The sequence below is a fragment of the Callorhinus ursinus genome, unplaced genomic scaffold (genome assembly GCF_003265705.2).
Source record: "Callorhinus ursinus isolate GAN/ISIS: 27379988/994484 unplaced genomic scaffold, GSC_fseal_2.0 scaffold50, whole genome shotgun sequence".
Lineage (NCBI taxonomy): Eukaryota > Metazoa > Chordata > Mammalia > Carnivora > Otariidae > Callorhinus > Callorhinus ursinus.
In genome coordinates, this window is record NW_027397112.1 from 8,844,700 (window position 1) to 8,864,294 (window position 19,595).

A 19,595-nucleotide genomic window follows, 5' to 3' on the forward strand; every position below is an offset into this window, starting at 1 on the left:
AAGGGGGGAGGAAATCAGAGGGGGAGATGAACCATGAGAGACAATGGACTCTGAAAAACAAACTGACGGTTCTAGAGGGGAGGGGGGTGGGCGGGATGGGTTGGCCAGGTGGTGGGTATTAAGGAGGGTACGTTCTGCATGGAGCACTGGGTGTTATACGCAAACAATGAATCATGGAACACTACATCAAAAACTAATGATGTGATGTATGGTGATTAACATAATAATAAAAAAATTTCATCTCTTAAGAAATAAGGACATCATGTTTATCTAAGATTACCTTTTTTAGGATTCAGAAGAATAAATGTAAAGGATTTCCAAATGGTATTAATATTGTAAAACGAGAAGTATTCCTAAAAAATTTCCTTTTCCTTTGCTAAATGGCAAGATATCTCAGTTATAAATTTAAGAGATGAGGCCTTAATGATCTTTAGATTTCACCTCTCAAATGCAACTAGCCTTACAAGAATGCTTCTGCATGTTCATTTCCAAACTTCTGCAGGTTAAATACCTACTCTATCATCAGTAGCTTTAAAAGATTTTACAGACAAATGAAAATTTAAAAAAAAATTGGGGACTAACAAAGGATTGCTACTTCTTCTTCTTCTTTTTTTTAAAGTAGGCTTTACACCCAACGTGGGGCTTGAACTCACAACCCCAAGGATCATGAGTCACATGCTCTACTGCCAGGCACCCTGCCATGTAAGAACATTTAAAGCGCAACTACCATCTACTACCACCATTAGTTCATAGAATAAAAATATTTTAATATTAAAAAAAATAGGAAAGACAAATTCTAGGCTGTTTCTCTTTTCTTATTTTGTAATGGGACTAATGAAAACTTCAGATGGACTGGTGCTTAGGAGCCATTGTTCTAGCTGACAAGTCCCTGGAAAAGTTTCTAAACCCTTTAACCTTTGTTTTTATTCCCTTGTAAAACTGTATTCCCCAGGGATTCCCTACTGCCCTCGCTTATATGTACACTTAAATGCTGGAACTGACCTGCTTAGCAGCCCCATTATGACACTCTGCCCCTGAGAGAAATAAGAATTACAGAGACTAAAAGAGAAGAGATGGTAGCTAGTACCATAGTCAGAACTAAATCCTACTGCATGGGATTTTATTACTAGTATACTGTATAAGAATTATCAAAAGTGGGAAAAAAAAGAATTATCAAAAGTGAAAGTAAGGCTCATAACAGACATTTTTGTTCAGAAAAGCTGTACATGTGAATTATCTTCCTTTTAGTTGTGGTAATAAATTAGTATCTCCTTTCATTGCATATTGGTGGCTGAAGCAAAAGCTCACCAGGAAACTTCAAAACTTTTTCATTTGTTTTGTATGTATGTGTTTTATTATTTAAAAAAAAATTTTTTTTTTCCGAGAGAGCATGCACCTGCATGTGCGGAGTAGCGCAGAGGGAGAGGGAAAGGAAGAGAGAGAGAATCTTAAGATGGCTCCACGCCCAGCGCAGAGCCTGATGTGGGGCTCAATTTCATGACCCTGAGATCATGACCTGAGCCAAAATCAGGAGTGGGACGCTGAAACAACTGAGCCACCCAGGCATCCCTGTGTATGTTTTAGCCACCACACTTGTAGAACCTTAAAGTATTTTGAAAATATTTTCATTTTGTTTTTTAAAGATTCCATTTATTTAATTGACAGAGCGAGAGACACACACACAGCGAGAGCAGGAACACAAGCAGGGGGAGCGGGAGAGGGGGAAGCAGGCCTCCCACTGAGCAGGGAGCCCGATGCGGGGCTCGATCCCAGAACCCCGGGACCATGACCTGAGCCAAAGGCAGTCGCTTAACCAAATGAGCCACCCAGGCGCCCCTTGACTTTCATTTTTTAAAAAAAGATTTTATTTATTTGAGAGAGTGAGCAAGCAAGAGAGAGAGAGAAAAAGAGAGAAAGTGCACGAGCAGGGGGAGAGGGAGAAGCAGGCTCCCCTCTGAGCAGGGAATCCAATGCGGGCTCAATCCCAGGACCCTGGGATGACGACCTGAGTCAAAGGCAGACACTTAACTGAGCCACCCAGGCACTTTCATTTTTTTAAAAGAAAAATGTATAATTTGCAATCTAGCACTTTCATTTTTTAAAAGAAAAATGTACAATTTGCAATCTAGCTTCTGAATCTAAACTGAAAATGTTTTCCACTGAACTTTCCTGGAAAGAAAGCTTCATCGACCTTTAAAAATTCTCTATCTTAAAAATTATTGCAATAAAATTTACTTACAGTTAATTGTGAAGATCTTAATGGTACACTTTGATCAGTTTCGACAAATATGTATATATACTCTATGTAACTAACATCCCAATCAAACTATAAAACATTTCCATCATTCCAGAACTTTCCCTTAGATTCCCTCCCAATCATCAATAGGCAATCACTCTTCTATCACCATAGACTATATACATTTGCTTCTTTTGCTTAACATAATTTTGAGATTCATCTACTTTGTTGAGCATATTATTAGTTTATTTCCTTTTAATATTATGAAGTATTCCATTGAGTGAATATACTACAATTTGTTTATCCATTCTTCTGTTGATGGACATTTGGGTTGTATCCAGTTTTTAACTACCGTGAATAAAGCTGCTATGAACATTCTTGTATAAGTCTTTTTGTAGACATATGTTTTCATTTCTTTTGGGTAAATACATAGGCATAGAATTTCTTGGTCATAAAGGAGATTTACATTTAACTTTATAAGGAACTGCCAAATAGTTTTCCAAAGTAGTTGTACCATTTTATACTCCCACAGCAATGTGAGAGAGTTCCAGTTGCTTATCACTGTCACTGACATTTGATGTTTGACCTAAAAAATTTTAACTATTCTAGTGGGAGTAAATTGGTGTCTCATTTTTATTTTAATTTGCATTTTCCTGATGACTAATAATGTTAAACACTTTTTCATGTGCTTGTAGGCACATTTGTGTATCTTCTTTTGTGAAGTGTCTTAATCTTCTCTTCATTAGGACTATGTTGAATCTACAGACCAGTTTGGGGAAAAATTCTAATCTACAAACATGGTATATTTTTTCCATTTACTAAGTTCTTTAATTTCACTCTGCAATGTTTTGTAGCTTTCACTGTGGAGGTCTTATACATCTTTTGTTAAATTTTTTTCTTAAGTATTTTGATGCTACATAAAATATTGTTTGTTCCAGTTATCTACTGCTGCATCAGACAGGTAGGGGTTACTTAAATGGCTGTGCTGAAATCATCTGGAACAAAAACTCCCATATCAGGGCAGTCAACTGGAACACTTACGTTGTTTTGTACTTCTTTACTTTTTACGTGACAATGCAATCCTCCAAAAGCAAGTGTTTCAGTGAACAAGATGGGAACTGCATGCATTTATGACCTAGCCTCAAGATGTCACATAGCATCACTGTATAGTATTCTACTGGTTGAAGCAGTCACAAGCCTACTAAGATTCAAGAGGAGAAGACATAAGACCCCCAACTCTGGGTAGGAGGAATGTCAAAGAATTTACAGCCATCTTTTAAAACTGCCACACTATGGCGGCACCTGGCTGGCTCAGTTGGAGGAGTGTGCAACTCTTGATCTCAGGGTTGTGAGTTCGAGCCCCACGTTGGGTATAGAGATTACTTAAATAAATAAAAAAACTTAAAAAAAAAAAACCTGCCACACTACTTTTTAAGTTTCAGTTTTCAATTGTTTTCTGCCACTATAAAAATACAATAGATATATGCATTTTGGTCTTACAGCCTGGAGTTCTATATTTATTATTAGTTCTAGTAGGCTTATTATTTCTTTTATAGATTCCTGAGAGTGTTTTAGGTACATAATCTACAAATAAAGACAGTTTTATTTCTTCCTTTTCAATCTTTACTATTTGCTTGTTTGCTTTCTTCTTGTGCTAGCTGGAACTACCAGTGGAATGCTGAATATTTAATATAAGTGTGTGAGTGAGGGAACATTCTTGTCTTATTCCTGATCTTAGGGGGAAAATATTTAACATTTCATTATTAGCTGTGTGTTTTTTGGAGTTTTCCTTTATTAGACTAGGTTTTCTTCTATTCTTAGTTTGCAGAAAGTTTTTATTGTTAACTGTAATATTTGGTCAAATGCTTTAATGCCTTTATTGAGAAGATTATGTATGCAAAATTTTACATAAATATGTATTTATATAAAGACATATAGATTTTCTCATTTATTCTGTTAATATGATGAATTACCCTGATAAACTTTCAAATGCCCTTCAACAGATGAATGGATGAAGAAGATGTGGTCCGAATATACACTGGAATATTTACTCAGCCATCAAAAAGGATGAATACCCAACTTTTATATCAACATGGATGGGTTTGGAGGAGATTATGCTAAGTGAAATAAGTCAAGCAGAGAAAGTCAATTATCATATGGTTTCACTTATTTGTGGAACATAAGGAACAGCATGGAGGACACTAGGAGAAGGAAGGGAAAAATGAGGGGGGGGAATCGGAGGGAGAGATGAACCATGAGAGACTATGGACTCCGAGAAACAAACTGAGGGATTTAGAGGGGAGAGGGGTGAGGGGATGGGTTAGCCTGGTGATGGGTATTAAGGAGGGCATGCACTGTGTGGAGCACTGGGTGTTATATGAAAACAATGAATCATGGAACACTGCATCAAAAACTAATGATGTATTTTATGGTGACTAATATAACATAACATAATAAAATAAAATAAAATTAAAAGAATAAACTAACATTGCATTCCTGATCGAGTAGGACTAACTGATTTGCTCTAAGTTTTTTCAGGATTTTGCTATTATGGTCATGAGGAATACTGATCTGTAATTTTCTTTTCTTACGAGATCCTTACCATATTTGGTTTTCAATGTAACACTAGTCTAATAAAACAAGTTGAGAAATGTTCCCTTCTCCAGTTTTCTGAAGACATATGTGTATGATATTATTTCTTCATCTTTTTAATTTTATTGTTTTTGCAGAAATATTATTTCTTCTTTAAATGTTGAAAACAATTCATCAGTGAAACCATCTCAGCCTAGAGTTTTTTGGTTGAAGATTTTTTTCCCTTTTAAATTACAAATTAAATTAAATAGATGAGGGCTATTCAGATTTTCTATTTGTCCTTGAGTCACTTTCGGTAAGCTGTATTTTTTGGAGAATTTGTCCAGTTTATGTTGTTGAATTTATGTTATAAAGATGCCTGTAATAATCCCTTATTCTCCTTTTAACGTCTATAGGAACTATAGTGCCATCTCCCTTTTATATCTGATGTTGAGTTTTTTTCTCATTTCCTTGATCAGTCTTGCGAAGGGTTTATTCATTTTAAATATTAATTTTTTTTCTATTTATTGATGTCTGTTCTTGATTTTACTCTTCTTTCTGCTTACTTTGGGTTTATTTTCCTCATTTTTTTTTCTAGTTTATTAAGTCAGAAACTTAGACATTGATTTTACACTATTCATTTTGAGATACTTTATCATTTCTTCTGTGATTTCTTCTTTGTCTCATTGGTTATTTAGAAGTATGTTGTTAAATTTCTAAATATTTGGGGATTTTATTTGTATCGATTTCTCATTTAGTTCCATTATCTCAGATGACATTTTCTATATGATTTTAATATTTTGAAACCTTCAGACTTGGTTTTATGGCCCAGAGTATGGTCCTTGTGTACTTGAGAAGAATATATATTCTGCAGTTATTGGGTAGTAGTCTATAAATTGTGAGTGGATCAAGTTGGCTGACAGTGTTGTTGAAATCTACACACTTGGTTTTTATCTGCTTGTTCTAATACTTATTGAGAGGTGTTAAAATCTCCAGCTATGATTATCTGCCTATTTATCTCTTTAGTTCTATAAGTTTTTGACTCATGTATTTTTTTCACTTAAAAAACTTTATTTTGAAATTTTTCATTCTTTTTAAAAAATATGTAGTAGTAAAGTACGGTTGATATACAATGTTGTATTTGTTTCAGGTGTACAACATAGTGATTTGACAATGATTCATGTAATTTGAGCCTGTTACTAGGTATATACACATTTAGGATTATTTTATCTTCCCAGAAATTTGTCTCCTTTTACGTTTATCAAATGGCCCTCTGGTAACATTTCTCATCTTGAAGTCTGCTCTGCCTCACATTAATATACCCACTCCAGCTTTCTTATGCTGCATGGTGACATGGTACATATTTTTCTTTTTTTTTTTTATGGTATATATTTTTCTATCCTTTCACTTTCAATCTGTGTCTTTGTATTCAGATAACCCTCTCGTAGATAGCATACTCTTGGGTCTCATTTTTTATTTGATGTGGTAGTTTCTGCTTTTAAAAGAAATGCTCAGTCCATTTAAAATAATGTAATTATTGATATGACTGACTTTAAGTATAGCATTTTGCTTTTTAAAAAAATTTAATTTGATTTTGTGTTTTTGGTTCAGTTCTACAGCATAATGATTCGATATTTGTATACACTGTGAAATGAAAACCACATGTCTAGTTAACATCTATCACCTTACAAAATTATAAACTTTCTTTTCTTGTGATGAGAACTTTTAAGACTTACTCTCTTACCAAGTTTCAAATATGCAATACAGTATTATTAACTATAGTCACCATGCTGTATATTTCCATGACTTACGAATTTTATAACTGGAAGTTTTTATCTTTTCACCCCTTTCTTCCATTTCTCCCATACCCCACCTCCCACCTCTTGCAACCATCAACGTGTTCTCTGTATCTATGAGACTGGTTTTTTGTTTTGTTTTGTTTTTAGATTTTTTATATCCCACATATAAGTGAGATCATACAGTATTTTTCTTTCTCTGCTTAACTTACTGTTTCTTTTTTTAGCAGCTGAACACAACACCCATTTTATTTTCTTATATTGCTTTTTTTTAACTTTAATTAAAATTTTTTTTAAATTTGAGTATAGCTGACACATAATGTTACATTGGTTTCAGGCTTATGACACAGTTCAACCTCTCTATACATTACATATGCTCACCACCAGTGTGGCTACCGTCTGTCACCGTGTAACACTTTCATATCACTGACTACAGTCTCTAAGCTGTGCCTTTTATTCCCACTTGTTTCATTTAAAAAAAAAATACTGTTTTTCTTTCCTGCCTTCTTACTGGTTGATAAAATAATTTTTTAGTATTTCATTTATTTTTTAAATTGTGTTTTCAGCTATTGCTCATCATGGGAATTTTGTTTTAAAGTAAGAACGTGGGAATCAGGTGGAATAATTAAATTCACTTAGAATAATATTTACCAGTAAGGATATCTAAAGCTGCTTATGGAGACCTACATGAGCAGCAGGTGTATCTAGAAGCAAAACTGAAACACATGAGTCATGGCTGACAATCTAGAGCTGAATCTGCAAGCATTTGGATATTCGCCTTGAATGAGTCGTAAGATGTAAATCCTTGTATCACTGTCCTTCCTTCAAGGCACCCAGTATGTGAGCAGTTTCCATGTTTGCTTACTTGTTCAAACTTTATTTCCTGAAATGCCTCCTGTGTTCAAGGTGGTGTAACCAATATGAAGGATAGAAGATGAATGAGAAAATGTTCCTAACTTCAGTAGCATACAATTTAGTCAAAAGGATAGGACAGGTACAGAAATAACTAATTCTTATAAAGCACAAAGTATAGTATCTGTAGTATCTGACATAAAGTTCAATAAATGTTAGTAATAAAATTTTAAATCTTATTATGCATTTAATAATGTGTTAAATACTCTAAATTAAAAATTGTAAAAAAAAAAAAACAACCTAATATCAATTTGGAAGAATACTGTATCTTACTAGAGGGTGGCAGGGGGATCAGCAGGCTTTTATGAATGAGGTGGCATTTAAGCTGGTTATTGAAAGATGGGTAGAATTCTGATAGAGATGTAAGCAGAAGGCATAACAAGAAATGGAACAGTGAGCAAATGTATGGAGGCAGGAACACGTAAGTGAGTGTTTAAGAACTAGTGAGTATTTTACATGTAAACACAGGGTTCATACAGGTAAAAGTATATAGGGAGGCTGGAAAGTGGGTTGGACCCATGCCATCAAGTACCTTATATGCTAGACTAAGAAGCTGGAAGTTAATTCAGTAGCAAGAGGGAGTCAGGTTTCTGAACAGGGAAATTAAGTGATGAAAGTGATACTTGATGAAACTTTATTTGAAAGCAGTACATAAAGTCTACAAGACTGCACAGGTTGGGACAGAGTTTCCCTACTAGGTATGTCAAGAATGGGTTAGAGGTGTGCTTAAAAATGAAGCTCTTTAGCCCTCAGGGCTCTGGGGGCTTGGCACGGCTGTAACCTCAAGGCCAGTTATATCTAGCTATAAGGAGTTGCGATTTTTTAGCTCAGTATGCTATACAAGTTTTTATAATTTTCTAAGTGTGCTATGATATAAAAGAAGCATTAAACCAAAAACCCAGAGAAGACTAGGAAGGGTAGTAATATAGACATGATGCCATGAGCAACTGAATGGTCTTTGGGGTAACAATGGCAGGAATGAATTTGAGACTGATGGATGTGAGAAAACATCACGAAGGCAGAATTAGCAGGATGTAGACTGATCGTACAGAAAATATGCTTTAAAATATCTGTGGAGAAATTCCAAGGTTTAAAAAAGTCCAGGGTACGGAGAAGCTAATCGGTAGTAGAGGTACACAGAGGTCATCAGAATTGAGAAGAGAAACTCTGATATCCAAGTAACTAGTATGGAGGTTGAAATAACTGAAGACGGTGGCCGAGAGAAAGGAAATTATGGTCACTTTTTCTTACTGAGTTCTTCGAAAACCTTCAAGAAAGATGTAAAAGTCTCTCAGGAATAAACACAATTGCTCAGGAACCTCTTGCTCACTCAAGTCCTTTTCTCTGGCTTCCAGCACTGACAAACACTGTTAAGGGGATGGGGTAGACATGGGTGAAGGAGGAGATGCTCGCGCGTAGGCCACAGCTGACACTAGAATTGCAGAGGAAAGAGGGAGGAAGGGTGTGAGCACGAGAGGGAGATGGATTCCATTTTATTTTTTCCCCCATTTCCTAAAAATATCTTAAATACCTTTTAAATAGTTTTTAGTGGAAAGCTGAGGTTTAAGACATACAGAGTTGTGCAGCCATGGATACCATTTTATTTTACCTGACTGTGGAGTAAAACAAAACAAAACAAAACAAAACAAAACCCAAACATAATGATGAGGAGGTTTCTAACCATACAAACTCCACAACATGGAGTTGGAGCCATGGTTTTACTGATTTTTTGAATTCTACAGAAAAGACTAGAAGCTCTACTACCTTTAGTACAGGAAAAATGTATTCTATTTGGAAGCGAGAACGAGAATTTTTAGAGAGAAAGAAGGAAAGAAGTAGCAGTTCCTGTAGGAATTTTCATTTTTCTCAAGTAAAATCTTTTCTCTGTTAACCGTATCCTGCGGGACATCAGCTATGGCACGTTTAGTTTTGGCAATGTGATAAAAATCATTTCTATGGCACACTCTAGGTGAACTTGGACTCCAAAGCTTCCACCTTTTGCCTTCTGTGCACCCCATCTGTACCTTTGTGGAGATTCTCCAGGGGCTCCAGGACTCCCCTCCGGAAGGAGGCCATGGGGTCTTGAACACAGGACCGAAGGCTCAGCATGCTCTGTAAGTGAGGCTCCCGAAGAAGCTGCTCACGATAGGCCGTCAGCTGAGGTGAGCGGCAGAGCAGGGCAGCAACATTGTGGACAAATTCTGGGACCAGGCAGGTGTAGGCATTATCAGCTTGGCAATAGTGATAGGCAACCACCTACAACAGAAAGATGAGAATGCAAACAGGTTTACCAGGAGCAAAAGCAATAGCCATGGTTACTATATGATCATTCTCTAACATTGTCTTCCGTCTCCCCATTCCTCAACTTCTTCAAGTAAAAACAAAAGCTGCTATCTCAGAAATTGCCTGCTTTATCTAAGATCAGAAATTTGATACAATATTTCTATTGTATACACATATCAAAATTCACAATTAAAATTTATAAATGCAAATTGAGTTTTGGATTATAAGATTCCTTTGTAGAATTTGGGTTTTAGATTATAAGAAATAGGAAACAAGTCTGAGAATAAAGATTTACATTTATCTCTCTAATATTTATTCAGCATGGAATAGTACAGGAAAAAGTCCAATCTTGTAATAAAGCATTAGGAATAAAATGATCCCAGAAAGACCTTGTTAATCTCAATAAACACATATACTTATTAACTCCTTACTTTTAAAAATTAATGTTGTTGTAAATAGCTTTATAAAAAATAATTCAGATTTAAGAATTATCATTAGTATTTTCTAGCACCCAGACACAATCAGAATTAGATGACAGGAAAAAGGAAATGACTGAGATTTTTGTTAGCTGCAGGTCTTAAATTCAAAGAACTTGGAAAATGTGTGAGTCTTAATATCATCCATCCATCTGGGCTGTCTGGGGGGAACCTGGTTTTAACCTCTGGGTTTTTTGTTTGTTTGTTTGAATGTGCACAGAGCTCACTCCATACCTTCTGGTTGTTCTCTTTGCCTCAAGGGTAAGTGCAGAGGGTGATTTTAATCTACAGCACTCTGCTGGCTCAGTACTACTCACGAAAGTGAAGTGACTGAGGAGATAACATGAAATTGGCAGGGGAGATTCAGCTTGAATGTATGGAAAGTACTTGGCATGGTGCTCAGCACAAAAAGGTGCACAGTGATGTCAGCTGATGCTGCCATCATCATCATCATCATCACCTCCCCCTTCTCCTCTTCTTCTCCATCATTATCATCATCGAAGTTCTGTATTCTCTATTTTGACTACTGACTTTGTGCCTTTAGGCAGGGGAAAATTACCCTAGGAGCATTCATAGATGTACTACTGGGACTCCAGCTCTTCTATCATCTCTCAGAGAACAGTCATCCACTAAAGTGTTCTATTTTGAAAAGACTCCCAATCTACAAGTATGGTCATTCTTGCTCTTTTACAAATACTAGAAATGTCACTTTTTTTTAAAAAACTTTTTTAAACCTGAAATCCTTCTCATTAAGCACACAGAGAAAAATTTAATACTGGAAATGTTACTATCCACAGAAAGCTGAGGACAGGAATTGCTTGTGAGTGAAGCAATGATATGTGAGCACAATATGGAATTGGAAATGAGAAGTTATATTTAAAAAATCTCCACTCTTTTCTTTAGATAGATTGGTCATTGCTTTATTACCTATCTTGAGCACAATGTAAGGAACCAAAGAGAAAACCTGGCAGCAACTGATCTGTCCTCCCAATGAACAGTGAATGTCAGTGGTTATATCCACATGGATACAAATATCCACTTCATAAAAAGCAAACAGCAAACCTCTGAATCACTATGAACTTTCATCACATTTTACCTTGACTGCTTCCACATGTCAAAGTGAAGCACAGCTGAGCAAATCAGCTGTAACTTACCCTTTGCATAAAGTAATGGGATAGAAGTTTGAAAATAAAAATTCAGGAATTTAGGAAGAGGTTTTTCTTACTGATTTTATTAAAAATTATCTGTGCTAGGGGAGGGGGGTAGGGAGAAAACTCATCTGTGCTCTTGGCTGAATGAGGTTTTATCTAACAAAGGACATTGCTAAAGTTACCCCTTCTGTGGCTACCTTTCTTTCTTTCAGTTTAAAATATTTCTTCAGCATTCCAAATACAAAGTCTTGATTGCTTTGCAGAATTCAGGTAGAAAGACCATTCAACATTTCCACGAAATTTGCACTGTGGCTAAAAATAGGTTATTTACTAGACATTTCAAAGCAGTTTTGTAGCATATGTACATAGAACATGCACACATAGTAACTGACAAACACAGGTGCATTTGTCAAACCTATTTGGTACTTCCTCTAAATTGTCTATTGACATCATCTACAACTTTTCCTACATATACAAATAGGAAACAAGTCTGCTAATGTAGTTTTTTTTCCTTCAGTCTCTCATTGTACCAGTGTTCAGTGGTATTAGATTTTTCCCTGCAACCTTGAGAAAGTTATCATGGCCACCTATATTCAGTCACTGTCATTCCAACTTCTTGGAAATGATTCAGAATTTAGACTACCCCCAAAATCAGCAGGTAAAACCTTTCTCCTTGAATTCTTGTCTACCCCTAAAATCAGCAGGTAAAACCTTTCTCCTTGAATTCTTGTCTACCCCTAAAATCAGCAGGTAGAACCTTTCTCCTTGAATTCTTGTCTCTCATGATGATTTGTTGAAATTTCATTTTCAACTATGCATAATTTCTCTCCATTTCAAGTTTGTCTTACGTTAAATCCTTAGACTTTTTATTAAAATAATTTTAGCCAAAATATGTCTGATATGACCAGAATTATATTAATTCTTTGGGAAAGACAGCAAGTAAATTTTATTTATTATTTTTTAGAGAGGGAGAGGAGGGGAAGGACAGAGGGAGAGGGAGAATCTTAAACAGGTTCCACACTCAGCATAGAGCCTGATGTGGGGCTTGATCTCATGACCATGAGATCAGGACCTGAGCCGAAATCAAGAGTAGGACACTTAACTGACTGAGCCACCCAGACGCCCTGATAGAAAGTAAATTTTAAATTACTCCTATGAGGGAAGGAAAAAAAGCAGGTGTGCAGGCTATATGGACAAAAGAAAAGACTGGAGGTCAGTATAGCTTTGGGTATAAGAAACTTTGATTTGGGGCCCTTGGCTGGCTCAGTCTGTGGAATATGCCACTCGAGCTTGGGGTTGTGGGTTTAAGCCCTGCCTTGGGTGTAGAGATTACTTAAAAAAAAAAAATCTTAAAAAAAATAAAATAAAAATAAAAAACTTTGATTTAGTGCTGTATAGAAGAAATCATAAGATGAAGTATAATCCTCATCAAAGGGCCAAATGATTGAGTGGCAGCAAATCTGTCAGGCTTGTGTTAAAAATCCCAGGCCTTCACTCTGAAAAACAAACAGGGTTCTGGAGGGGAGGGGGGTGGGGGGATGGGTTAGCCTGGTGATGGGTATTAAAGAGGGCACGTTCTGCGTGGAGCACTGGGTGTTATGCACAAACAATGAATCATGGAACACTACATCAAAAACTAATGATGTAATGTATAGTGACTGACATAACAATAAAAAAATTTAAAGGGAAAAAAATTTTTTTAAAAATTAAAAAAAAAAAAAATCCCAGGCCTTCACTCTCCAAAGACTGTTTTCTACTTCAAATGAATAATCTGTGACAGGATTAAGCTAATCTCACATAAAGAAGAGGACAGCTCTATGTGGAATACATCTGGAAATAAAAACTTGATTTACATAATGACTGGCATTTGTACCATTTAAATTCTAATGTTGCAAACATCCTCCCTTCAGGTCTGCTCTCATATTCTTATTCCATGTCTCCTTTTCATCACTCCTTGAATTCCCTCATCCCCACCTGACTAACTTCTTGCTCAGCACATTCCTTCCAACACTTTAGTGTGGCTTCTAATATTTCCAGGGACCTGGAGGTTTAGTATGAATAACAACCTCTTCTTGCCTCTCCCTGTCCCTCAACTCTGACTCTAATCCTTACCCTGGGCCTGGAAGCTAAGAATAGCTTCCAGACTTGGGTTCTGCCTCAGTAATTTTCCAGCTTGTAGATCTTTTTTTTTTTGTTTTGTTTTTTGGCAGTAGGACTTTTATTTATTCTTTAACTTTTTATTTTGAACTAATTTTAGACTTACAGAAATGTTGCAAAAGTAGTACACAGAGTTTCTGTTTCTGTATATCCCTCACCCAGCTTCTCTTTTTATTAATATCTTACATAACCATAGCATAATTATCAAAACTAGGAAATAACACTGGCACAATATATTATTAACTAAAGGCATTATTCAAATTTCACCAGTTTTCCACTAATGTCCTTTTTCTGTTCCACGATTCTATCCAGGTCCCTGTATTGCATTTAGTTGTTATTTCTCCTCAGACTCCTGTAGTCTGTAGGAGCTCCTCAGTCTTTGTTTTTCATGACCTTGACACTTCTGAAGAGTACTGAGCAGTTATTCTGGTGAATGTCAGTTTGAGTTTGTCTGATGTTTTCCTCATAATCCAACTGAGATTTCTGGGCAAGAATACCACAAAAAGAATGTTGTGTCCTTCTCAGTGGATCATATCATGGGGCCCACGATGTTGATGTGTCTTGTTACTGACGATGCTGACCTTGATCACTTCGGTTAAAGTAAAGGTTTCTGCCAGATTTCTCTACTATAAAGTTACTCTCTTTCCCTTGGTAGTTAATAAACATCTTGGAGGAGACAATGAGACAATGCAAAACCTGTTTCTCCTCAAACTTTTGCCCACTGACTTTAGTATACATCAGTGGATCTTGTCTGCAACAATTAATCACATAGTGTTTGCCTGAGAGTGATGTTCTATTTCCTCCCTCTTTCCTTCTACATTTACTATTAGAATTCTACTGGAAGAAAGAGCTGTCTCTTTCCCCCCATTTATTTACTTGAGTGATTTAATAAATATGTACTTATTCTATTCCATTGGTTATATCCAATACTATATTTTGTTGTTCACTTTGTTCCAGCTTCGGTCATTGGGACTTCCTTCAGGTTGGTATCTGTGTTCTTTCAAGAAGCCCCCCATCTTTTTAAAAGCACTTTCTTGCTTTCTGGTACCACAAGACACCCCAGGCTCCTCTTATATTTACCCTGCCCAGATCTGGCATTATCTAACTTCTTCAGAGCCCTGGTTTCTTTTATTGGAGAATGGTGTTTATAAAACAAGATCTGAATAGTAGGCATGCTTATTGCTATTGAAGTGTCTTTGATTTGGGGCCCTCTCAGTGGAGAGAGCTAGGAAATGCACATACATATACTAACACATAAAGATTCATCTATATTTCTGTATCTCTATCTACTGAAATATCTATCGATACAGACATACATATTAAAAATTGTGAGTATACGCTCATATCTCAGATTTCAATCCAGTACCACCTGGCTCACTTTAGATTTCCCTTTCCTCATTTGTTAACTTCTTTCTCCAACAATGAGAAACCTGGGGTTGCTATTTACAATATTTTTATTTATCCAATCAAATCTAATATATACATGAAGGATTTTCAGAATTGCTAACCACACCCCTGCGAAAAACACATTTATTCATCAGAATATAGCATTTAGGCACAGTTATTTTTGTCTTTAGCCTTATAGTATTCAGTCAAGATGTTGTCTTCCAAACTGCCTTCTTCAGTGTGGTCATGTTATTCATTTGAAATATAGTTAGGTTTGGGGCACCCAGGTGGCTCAGCTGATTAAGTGTCCAACTCTTGATTTTCACTCAGGTCATGATCACAGGGTTGTGAGCCTGCATTGGGCTCCACACTCAGCATGGAGTCTGCTTGGGATTCTCTCTCTCCCTCTGCCCCTCCCCCTGCTCGCGTGTGTGCACTCTCTCTCACTCTAAATAAATGCATAAAATCTTGAAATACAGTGAGGGTTATTTGTGAATGTTTGGATTCTACTTTGGGCTTACCCCACCCCAACATACTGGTTGGTTTTAATTATGTTTTGGGTATGTGAAACATCACTATATTTCCAAGAGTCATAGCCATACAAAAAAATACATGCAAAGGAGTGTCATTCACTCTTCATCTTAATGGGTACCCCATTTCCATTACCCATTTCTTCCTATTCTCCATTCCCACCAACCAGCTTTAGGTAACCAGTATCTTTTCCTTCTGGTTTATCCTTTCTGCATTTCTTTTGCACAAATAAGCAGATACATGTGCATTTTTTTTATATCCCTTTCTTTCTTACATGAAAGTTAGCATCCCATAGTCACTCCTGTGCACTTTCCTCCCCACCTAACAATAGGTCCTGAAAATATCAATGATAATTACTGATATACAAGAATTGGCACTAAGAACTTTATCAAATCAAGAGGTTTTTTGTGGACACTTTTTAAGATTTTTATTTATTTATTTATTTGACAGAGAGAGAGACAGCGAGAGTGGGAACACAAGCAGGTGGGAGTGGGAGCGGGAGAAGCAGGCTTCCTGTTGAGCAGGGAACCCAATGTGGGGCTCGATCCCAGGACCCTGGGATCATGACCTGAGCCTAAGGCAGATGCTTAATGACTGAGCCACCCAGGCGCCCCTTCACGGACACTTCTAATTCACATATATTAGCTTACCTCCTCAAAATACTAATTGATTTGAAAATCTTACTGAAAAGGCTTCTGCTTACTGGCTTGTTATATAGTGAGAAGTACGATTGCTGGCTTCTGCTTTATGCTTCCAAGAACAAGCTTATATACTTAAAATGTAACACATGGCACAATTACTGGGATAATAAGGTGCCATTTCTCGTACAACATTTACTATAAACTTAAAACCATCCCATCTCTAGGTGCAAACAGGTGCATTTGCATTTTGCTTAAGGAAGAAATAATCATGAAATTTAAAATATATTCCTTGAGTAAGTGTAAATAATCACTAATTTCCTACTTACAATATTTAACATTTTCCAAATCTTGAACATAAACACCAATTTTAATTTAAAGGGCCATTTCTTATACAATGTTCAATATAAATTTAAAGATATCCCATCTCTAGGCACAAAAGAGATTTACATTTTGCTTATGATAGACACGATCATGGAATTTAAAATGAGATCACTTTTTTTTTTAAGATTTTTTTACTTATTTATTTGACAGACAGGAAAGAGAGGGAACACAAGCAGGGGGAATGGGAGAGGGAGAAGCAGGCTTCCCGCGGAGCAGAGAGCCCAATGCAGGGCTCGATCCCAGGACCACAGGATCATGACCTGAGCTGAGGGCAGACGCTTAACAACTGAGCCACCCAGGCACCCCAAAATGAGATCACTTACGTGTAGTCACTAATTTCCTACAAACAATATGTAACATTTCCCAAATACTGAACATAAACTTCTTGAGACTTTTTCTCTCGATGAAAGAGAGAGACTAAGAAGTGACAATGTGGGGAGACATAATTCCTGGAGCTCTTTTCAGCACTCATCACAATCTGACATATTACATGTTTGTTTATTGGCTTTCTCCCACTGCGAGAACGTGGGCTATGTAACAGCGGGGACTGTGTCTGTTTTGTTCACTGACTTAACTTCAGTCTTGTATTTGATGCATTCCAAACACCCATTCTAAATGAGTAAATTGATGATGATAATGGAAGCTCTTCAGCATTCAATGTATTTCCAAGGTGATATTTATTCTGATTCTTCCAAAGAAGCAGCAGGAGCTAGTTTATCCAATATTTAGAAAAAAGCAGATGTCTTTTAAAGTTGTACCGAGTTAGCAATGAATATGAGAGAAATCTGAGACTGTTTCAGAAGCCCACTGATAAGTGGGGACAGTTAAAAACGTAGTTGGGGGAAATATGCTGCTTCGAGCTCTGGGCTGGACTGGATTTCTATGAAGAAATTAGAACCTTATGATATTACAGATGACTCCCTGTTCCTCATTACTAATTAACCATGACAAGAGATTTCTCTGAATATTGGAAACAGACACGTTATAACTCTTGTTCTTCTGTTGAAAATCCTCAAAGACAAGGAGAATAAGAGACATGCAAACTCCACCTATATGGCTGTCTATAATCTCAGATTATAACATAGAAGGTTAGAAAGTAGATGTATATTCATAAATGACTTAGTAGATAGAAGAATGTGAAACAAATGTCTGCTGGGAGGAAGGACAATAGGATGGGGCCAAATCATCTGTAAAACCTCAGAAAAGCACAGGAGTTAGAAGCACCAGGTGCTGTGGATGATGGGGTGAGGAAGGTAATTGAAAATACAGACATTATTTGAAGTTTATATAAGAAGCAGTTAGATCTCCAGAGAGCCACACCTACCCTGCCCAGCCAGGTGACCACCTTCTCCAAAACCCACAGGAAAGAGAATTATATTCATTAGAGAAAAAAAACCAGGGAGAATAGACTTAGGGATATCAGGCACAGAACAGGTGAGGGTCAAGTGCAGGACTGAAAGCGAGGGACTTGAGTAAAAGTCTGCATACTGAATGCTGAAACTCCAGCTCTTCTCTTGCCAGCTCTAGATATATACCCAGGATATATATCCTCCAGGAAAGAGATGGGTGGATTTTTTGCTAGAGAAGAACAGCACAAGGAAAAAACTTTATGAACACTGACTTTTGGGTGTTTCCAATAAAGGCTGGTGGGTCATCTTACTGCTGTATAGTTAAGCTCTCTATACACATAAGCTTCCAATCAGTTTTCCAGTGCCTAAGTATTAAGGAAGAGATAAGAGAAAATACTGCATCTATAAAACAAGAACAGAATGCTATGAAAAAGAAGGGAACAACTAGGGCAAAAAAAAGAGTTATTGGAAAACTATGACAGCCAATCCTTGTGAAAGGACTGGAAGGTGACGTTGCGAAAAATCTCTTAAAGTTAAATCAAAAACCAAAATAGAAAAACAAAAGTAGAATACAGGAAAGAAAACTTAAGATACTAGAGTATCAGTATAAGAAATCTAATTTTTGATTAAAAAGAGTTGTAGAAGGAGAAAACAGAGCACATGGTGGTGATAAAATTATCAATAAGTAGTACAAAAGCACTTCCCACAATCAAAGACTATCTCCAGGGCTTGCTAGGTACCAACAGAATAAATGGAAAAAAGGCCCAAGGACAATGGTGATAAAAAAGAAGATCCTAAAAGTTTCTGGAGAGCAAAAATGGTATAAAGAATTAAGAATAAGGGATGCCTGGGTGGCTCAGTCAGTTAAGTGTCTGCCTTTGGCTCAGGTCATGATCCTAGAGTCCTGGGAATGAGTCCTTCATTGGGCTCCTTGCTCAACCTGCTTCTCCCTCTGCCTGCCGCTCCCCCTGCTTGTGCTAGCTCTCTCTCTGACAAATAAATAGATGAATAAAAATCTTCAATAAAAAAAAGAATTAGGAATAAGAACATCATTTAATAACAAAATTATTAGAAGCTCAAGACAATGGAGCAATGCCTTCAAAATTCTGAGGGGAAATAATTCTTAACCTAGAATTACATTATGTCAAATAAATAGTAATGTATGAGAATGGAATAAAGATGCTTTTAGAAACATTAAGTTTTAAAAACTTACCTCCCATGCACTATTTCATAGGAAGCCACTGGCGGATGTGCCCCACCAAAATGAGAAATAAAATCAAAAAGGAAGATGATGACATGGGATCAAACACAGAAGAGAAATAATGGGAGTTTCCAGGATTAACAGCTAGGTGGTAAGCCTCGAGAGCATCCTAGGTCCAGGCTGAGCTTGATGGAAGGCTCTAAGATCAATGTCTCAGGGGAAATGTAACTGATGTAGAAAATTGTACTGAGAGGCATTTTACAAAGCTATTAAGGATTATCGATTATAGCTGCAGATTTGAAAAAGAATAAGCAAATTTTACTTTATTTAAAAAATTTTTTTAAGTAGGCTACACACCTAACGTGGGGCTTGAACTCACAACCCTGAGATCAAGAGTCACATGGTCACATGCTCTACCAACTGAACCAGCCAGGTGCCCCCTGTCAAGAATAAGCAAAATTTAAAATGAGGCATTTCCAAACCCCAGGAAAAACAAAATTGCTCAGGAAGGAAATGTTATCCTT

At 36.7% G+C, this 19,595-nt stretch overlaps 1 protein-coding gene across 10 annotated transcripts in view; it reads right to left on the reverse strand.

Annotated features, from left to right (window-relative positions):
* The window catches only part of TANC2 (tetratricopeptide repeat, ankyrin repeat and coiled-coil containing 2), a 352,068-nt gene that overhangs the window by 67,608 nt on the left and 264,865 nt on the right, over positions 1–19,595 (reverse strand). For all 10 annotated transcript variants that reach the window (XM_073883063.1, XM_025890285.2, XM_073883069.1 and 7 more), the window contains one exon: positions 9,540–9,771. In XM_073883063.1, the coding sequence (XP_073739164.1) occupies positions 9,540–9,771 (232 nt within the window). The remainder of the gene's footprint in view (positions 1–9,539; positions 9,772–19,595) is intronic.